This window comes from Astatotilapia calliptera, chromosome 19, assembly GCF_964374335.1.
Source record: "Astatotilapia calliptera chromosome 19, fAstCal68.1, whole genome shotgun sequence".
In the NCBI taxonomy this organism is placed as follows: domain Eukaryota; kingdom Metazoa; phylum Chordata; class Actinopteri; order Cichliformes; family Cichlidae; genus Astatotilapia; species Astatotilapia calliptera.
Window position 1 is genome coordinate 4,547,604 of NC_137440.1, and position 7,572 is coordinate 4,555,175.

Here is a 7,572-nt window from a genome sequence, read left to right on the forward strand (position 1 = left end):
AGAGAACCAGTCCAATAGTCACCCCCAAATTATATCACATAAATAATTGATTCATTACATTCAAGATGTATTGTCATGACTTTTACCACATATAGACCTGTCGTGGTTTAAACAGCTATAATAAACTTTTCTATTTTCTTGTTTATGTTTAGGGGAGCAGCTGTTTTACTGGCGCTACAAAGGCACAGACAAAACCATAAAGACAACGGTAGTCTGTGGGGCTGATGAGGCAAACACAATTTTTTCAGATTTTCATGCCAGTCCTACTGGGGCCCATTGCGGGCAAACAAAAACAAGAGAAGCCATTTCAAAGCGGTTCTACTGGCCAGGGATGTCAGTCGACATCAATAATTGGGTGGGTACTCCAAAACAAACTCTATGTAATTCAACTACAGCTAAATTATTTTAAGAGGAACACAGCAATGTTTCTGTATCTCTCAAAATAAGTTATGTAAACCTTGATCATCAACTATTGTGTTTGTTATTGAATTGCTTTTATTTTTGATTAGGTTTCACAGTGCGCACTTTGCCAGGCAAGTGCTGCAACAATTAAAAAACCAGCAGAATACATTCCGATAAAGGTTAGTCATCGACCATAGCAAATAATCACATTTAATCACACAATGTTTTCATTGCTTAGAAACCTACTGATTATATACTTGAAAAAATTATAACAGTAGACTAGCATTCTGTGTAATTTCAGTATTATTAACTTAACTATGATTTTCTTTTTAAGGTCTCTCAGCCATTTGAACTGGTTGGGATGGACCTCATTGGAAAACTTACTGAAACCAACAATGGACATCAATACATATGTGTTTTTATTGATTATTTTACAAAATGGCCACAAGCATACCCTTTAAAGTCAAAATCAGCCGTGGAAGTGACAAACTGTCTCATAAAATTCGTCCACCAGTTCGAAGCCCCGAAAAGGATTCTTACTGACCAAGGCAAAGAATTTGTCAATTCTGTAAGTACTTTAGTCTTTGGCAAAAATATGTGAACTCATATTTGAATAATTTTTTGAAAATGGTTAATTTTCTGGTCTTTATAAATCTGTTGTTGAGATATTAGTATGACAGCTGTTTATTTAAATTCTTATTGTAATGTGCTTATAGCCAGTGTATATAACTTTATTTTGCAGCTCAACAAAAGGGTTTGTGGACTGTTAAAAATTAAAAGAAGCCTCTGCTCCCCCTATCACCCTCAAACGAATGGGCTGGTGGAGAAAATGAATGGCACCATCCAGAGGTAAATTCTTGGAGTACATGTTATACATTTATGGGGGTTCCCTTCAAACAAAACATTAATGCATGACATTAAACTATTAAAAACTGTAAATGATCTTTCATATGAATGTCTTCTATGTGCTTTCATTGTCAGAGCCCTGTGTAAAGTCATTGGCAACCAACCACAAATGTGGGATGAGTACCTGGATGCTGTAATGTTTGGACTCAGAACTAAAAAACAAGTGACCACCAAATACTCGCCTTACTACCTAATGTTCGGCAGAGAGGCTCGCTATCCTTCCGAAATCCCAGAAGAGTTCATGGTATGTCTTTTTGTCTGTGACAAACTACACGGAAATCCCACACAATGAAACTTTTTTAGTTTTTGAGGCGCAGGCAGATCAGTTTCAATGGATGCTATGTCACTGCCATAAAAGGACAACAACACTGAATATTTCTATGGATTGTTCCACCCCTCAATAACAGTTTTCTTCATGTCCAATCAATCCCAGGATACACTGAAGCTTTGCCAGAAATACATTGTGTCTTAAAACCTTACCAAAGACACTTAATGTAAATTTTCACTGTATTTCTCAGTTCTTTTATGTATTATCTGTGTATCTTACACAAATTATAGTAATGATAGACATGTCTTTTGATTCAAAGGTTGATGAGACTGTGGAAGACATTGTGGGGCAGGAGGAGGTGTCGGAAGACATTCAAAAGCATCAAAAACTGTTGGAACTGGTGAAGGACAACGTGGTCAAAGCTCAGGAAAAAACAAAGGGCAAAATAAAAATGATGAAGAGAGATGTCGTCTTCAAAGTTGGTGACAAAGTTTTAAGAGCTAACATAAGAAGCCAGCAGAGGAAAGGGGGGAAACTTGAAGCAAACTTTTTAGGCCCTTACATTATTACAGCAATCCAAGGTAAAAGTGCAGATCTTCAGGATTCCAATGGGACAATCATTCCAAAAGTAAATATTGACCAACTAAAGTTAAGCAAAGACCGCATGCCAAGAGTGCCACACCGGGGTTTAAAGAAAACAGCAGCCACATTACTAACAGCACAACCAGGTCAAGCAGCACCAGCATCTGCTCTAGCTTCACAGGCTACAGCAGCACCAGTGGCGGTAGCACCAGCACCTCCTCCTAGAGCTACACAGGCTACAGCACCAATGGCATCACTTACATCACTACCAGTTCAAACTAAACATCCATTTCCAGTTCCACAAGGTATACCAATAACGGTATCAGAACCAGAGTCAGGAGCAACAGCACAGAAAGACAACGAACCACCAGAACCAGCCACAAGTGCTACAGCACCAGAACACACTACAGCTCTACAAACCGAATCCAAAACAGCAGCCGACCCAGCCTCAAAGACCATAACAGCAGACCAGGCCTCACAGACCACAGCTCCAAATGCTACAACCACACAAGCCTCAGCTCCACAGATTACAGCCCAGCAATCTACAGCACAAACCATAGAACCAACAGTTGCAGAGAAATGTAAATAAATATAATATTTTTTTATTTTTTTAAAAAAGGACTTTTGTTCCTATGACAGTGTTTGTTTCATTACTCTGTAGATCATGGCATAGGAAATTTTACACCTTTAAAAAGATTTTGTTAGGTATATTTCCTAACAGAATATTTAAATTTAACAATATGTTAATGCTTTAAAAAAACATTCATGGGGCAAAACATTATAGAAAACTTGTAAAAGGATGTAAGCCACATGTGTAAAATTACACAAATGAAAAAGTGAGTCCTTCAAAACTGTGAATCTTTCTTTTGTTGTTGTGTAACCCAGAATGTTCATGATTGATATTGTACATCTGATGTACACTAAGAGTGAAAAGTTTGGACACACCTTCATTTTAATGTTGCTTCTTAATTTCCTTGTCTATTTTGTAGATTCATTGTTGATTAGAACTCGAGGCATCAAAACTATGAATGGACACATATGGAGCACTAACCCTAACACAAATGATGTAGTAAACCAAAAAGTATGAAAGAACCAAAAATATATTTTATATATTAGATTCTTCAAATTAGCCACCCTTTGCTTTGATCACTGCTTTGCACACTCTAGGCCTTCTGTCAGTGAGCTTCATGGGGTAGTCACCTAAGATGATTGTCACTGCATGAAAAGCATGAACACACAGAAAAACACTGAATGGGAAGGTGTGTCCCAAATTTTGACTAGTAGTGTATGTTCTTCATTTTCTTCTTTTCCAAAATTGCTGTCATATATGCTGCTAGTGACATAGAATGCCCACTACAAGAAGTATATTAATGTTGTGATGATGACTGCCTGCCAGCAACAGTTCGAAAGATCAAATACTCTTTAAGACGCTGCTTTTAACAGCCCAAAAATTGACACTCTATTTTACAGATAATAAAACTAGTTTTGGAGGAGAAAAATAACATTTTTCCAGAAAAGGTTATGTAATAGTAAAGGCCACAGGTGCAAGCCTTGAGCCTGAGTATTTTAAAATATAGTCATGTAGCTGCAACTAAACATAATTTTAAAAAATTGTTGTAATAGGTGTTTTTGCTGGAAAAAGATATGATAGGGGGCAAGAGCATTTCTATTGCTATGTATTTAAATTTCTTTTCTTTTATTAATATGAATTTATTTAAATTTCTTTGTAGAACATTGTAAGTGTAACTTTACCCCCAAATAAAAGCAAATTTAAGTTCTCCTTTTTTTTTTTAACAAAATACAATGTTAAACCATGTGCCCATTTTATCAGCGTCTTAAAAGTATTTACCCTGAAACACGTCTTTTGTCAGACAACTACATAAGAAATTATGCATTTGAAATTTTGATTTACATTTAGTCCTGCTGACTTATCTCTTTTTCTCATTACTTTTTGTAGATATAATGGATGCCTGGGCTGGAAAGAGTCCTCACATTCTACTCTCCAGAATTGGTGCTTACAAATTATTCTACTGGGATATCCAACAAATTGGTCCAGACATGGAGTTGGAAAGTGAGGTACATTGATCTTTACTGACAACAATGCAACTATCAGTGTTTTATTCATTGACAACAGTTAACAAATGTTTACATTTTGTATTCGCAGTCTATTAATGCATATCTTGAGATCATGGTGAGACAATGCAATCGTCATAATTCAGCAAAAGCAGCATTCATTGATTCATTTTCAATGACTGCCATTTGGAAGAGAAAAGCTCCAAGACTCAAGGTAGGTATCTCTAGAAAGAATCTTGTGTGTATTGTTTAAGTACCTCTGATCATATCCACATCCAGATTTAGATTGGATAACAGCTTATGCTGAAAGAATAAATTGAGACTGGGGTTAGTAGATGTGGATAGTTTATCAGACTTGACAGTTCTCTTTTGTTCTCTGCTTGTCTGGTTTCCTCCTCTTTTTGTACACACTCCAATCAATGCTTGATTTGAAATTTTCAAACATTTGGGCTAATATCTCTTTTGAAATCATCAACACTGCTTCATCTCTTTAATAGGTACCTTTTTATTATCAAGTGATTCTTACGTCACTGTTAAAGAGGCTTAAGAAAGCATTAAACATTATTCTGCAGATGGTAAAAGGATCGCATTGAAAATGATTGAAAATGAACTCCATGTCCAAAAAAAATCCTTAGAAAGACCTTTATTAGTCTTGGAGGAAGTAATGTGCAAAACCACTTATAAAAAATATAAGATAGTCCAGCTTCTTGCACAGGTTAAAGAAATGAGGGGTGAATCATGGCTTTCGCACAGTACTTTATAAGTGGATGATATATAATATATCATAAATTGCTTTAATAAGAAAGGACTCTAAACAACATGTTATTGCATTTCTTTCTGAAGTGAATATTTTTATTGTTTTGTTTCAATTTAAGATCAAACCCATGGAGCATGAAGTCATTCTGGGAATTGTAAATGAACATCATCACTGGACATTAGTGGTAAAAAAATAATTGCTTTTACAATATTCATCAAATCAGTTTTATAAGACAAATGCATGGCATGCAGATAATCTTAACTCTTGAATTATTACATGTAATTCTCCACATAATTTTACTGTAGGTCATTTACCCACAAGAAAAGAAGTCACTGTATCTTGATCCACTCGGAGAAACTAAACAAGGTATCCAAAATTGTTTGGAATCAACAAGGTAAGGATAAATGTTGAAATTTATTTTGACCCTTTATTAAACGCTTTGTTGCTGTTGTTATTTATGTGTTTATTATGACAATTATAAGTATGATGTCAATCAAAAAAAATTAAAAAAAAATTGGCACTCAAAATTAAAAAAATAGCAGCAACAGGTTTGAATTTTTGTGTTAGCCTTCTGATATTGTGGTGTTATGGGTTAATTTTGCCTTTAAAGAGAAGTCTCCCCATGTTTCAATGTTTATTTGAGGACCTGATGTCTGTATGAGATGATGTTTTTACATTAGAAAATATAGCATGGGGAGAATAATGTTTAGTAGTTGCATAAAGTGTTGCGGAGGTTTAGCACTAAAACATCAGACAAATGTCTAAAATAATTTCACATAGGTTATACATGTGTGAATTTCATCTTTGCTCCTCCTCCACATCTCTTCAAAGTGTACTGTGTAAGTGATTGATTTCTATATCATGGGCGGAAACGGGAAAAAAAGCAGAAGTAATTGTCCACGGAAATGCGTTGTAGACTTTTAAAAAGTAATGATTTTAACAAAACATGTGGTCAGTTCTTAACTTGATGTTCAACAGACACTTAAGCTCTCCATACTGTTCACCTTCTTGTGTCACCAAAATTTTAAAACATGTTATTTGTTTTTATTGTACTTGTCTTTCAGGGCATTCATGCGAAAAAAAGGATGCAACGTCTCAAGATGGACTTGTGACACAGTCAAACACCCAAAACAAGTGGACGCTACCTCATGTGGAGTCTTTGCATTGAAAGTACGAGTCTTAACCGTAATACATACATATATACGAGAATATTGGAAATGTTGTGTTGTAATAAATGTTAATGACAGGAAAAGGAATATAAGATAATTACACAATAAAAGAAAGAAATTGATTCACAGGAAACAAATTACTATAAAATAACATTTACGATATTAGCCTATTTAGTCATCTTCGAATCTCTTGTTCAGTTTGCTGAAAAGATCTTGCGAAAAGAGTCAATAGACTTTCTGTCTACAAAAAAGGCCATAAACACACACAGGCTGCAAATTGCCACCACTCTTCTCCTAGAGACAGGTAACTCATTTTCCACCATTCAGTGTTCTCACATCATGAATATTTTCATCATGATGGCTGTAGAAACAAACCATATAGTTGTTTGAATGAAGTAATAAGTGCAGTAGGTAGTATACTCTATGTGCTATTTTTTCACTTTTTAAAACAGATGACTTGACAAACATCTGTCATTTCTGCGGGGAAGAAGAGCATGAAACTGACAACAAATGGGTAATGACATCAAGAAAGACTGCTAAATGTTATGATCAATTCCCATAAATGAAATTTTAACATTGGGATTTGTAATTATTTATTTTTTTACAGATTCAGTGTGAGATGTGTTTGCGGTGGTTCCACCAGCTCTGCGTGAAAAGCCCACCACCAGAAGATGTGTTTATTTGTCTCGCTTGTACATAGTTGACACTAAAGGTCCACAGCTAGTGTTCTTATGGCACACATTGTCGAGAACACATATCTACATATATAGATGTAGATGTTAAATTAAAAAGTCTAAAAAACCAAATGGTCTCCAAAGTTACTGTAGTTATTAGTTATACTGTTATTTATTTTCCAAATAAACTCTTTCGTGATAGCAACGCCAAGGTGCATTATTGATGGGGGGGGCACACATTTTGGCAGCCGATGCCAAACAGCCTGATAAAATCTGTATCCCTCCATAACTTTTGCTGTGAATGAGACATGGTCTCCAAAGTTACTGTACTTATTGGTTATACTGTGACTTATTTGGCAAATATACCCTTTGTGATGGCAAAGGCAATATGGATTACAGATGGGGGGGGCACACATTTTGGCAGCCGATGCCACACAGCCTGATAAAATCTGTATCCCTCCATAACTTTTGCTGTGAATGAGACATCTTCTCCAAAGTTACTGTACTTATTGGTTATACTGTGACCTATTTGGCAAATATACCCTCTGTGATGGCAAAGGCAATATGGATTACAGATGGGGGGGGCACACATTTTGGCAGCCGATGCCACACAGCCTGATAAAATCTGTATCCCTCCATAACTTTTGCTGTGAATGAGACATCTTCTCCAAAGTTACTGTACTTATTGGTTATACTGTGACCTATTTGGCAAATATACCCTCTGTGATGGCAAAGGCAATA

At 35.7% G+C, this 7,572-nt stretch overlaps 1 protein-coding gene across 3 annotated transcripts; it reads left to right on the plus strand.

The window, feature by feature from the left end:
* Positions 1 to 1,046: 1,046 nt before the first annotated feature.
* Positions 1,047 to 7,032, plus strand: LOC113032565 (sentrin-specific protease 2-like). Of its 3 annotated transcripts, none has more exons than XR_013903552.1 (9): positions 1,047 to 1,552; positions 1,896 to 4,234; positions 4,323 to 4,445; positions 5,107 to 5,172; positions 5,294 to 5,382; positions 6,053 to 6,158; positions 6,356 to 6,461; positions 6,610 to 6,671; positions 6,765 to 7,032. XR_013903552.1 is itself a non-coding variant. In XM_080293431.1 (9 exons), the coding sequence occupies exons 2-9, from the start codon at positions 4,121 to 4,123 to the stop codon at positions 6,855 to 6,857; spliced, it is 759 nt and encodes a 252-aa protein (XP_080149557.1). In that variant the 5' UTR covers positions 1,420 to 1,552; positions 1,896 to 4,120; the 3' UTR covers positions 6,858 to 7,032. The 3 variants fall into 3 exon arrangements, 1 of the variants encoding a protein (XP_080149557.1); XM_080293431.1 differs by having other exon boundaries at positions 1,420 to 1,552; XR_013903551.1 differs by having other exon boundaries at positions 5,294 to 6,158.
* The last annotated feature ends 540 nt before the right edge of the window (positions 7,033 to 7,572 follow it).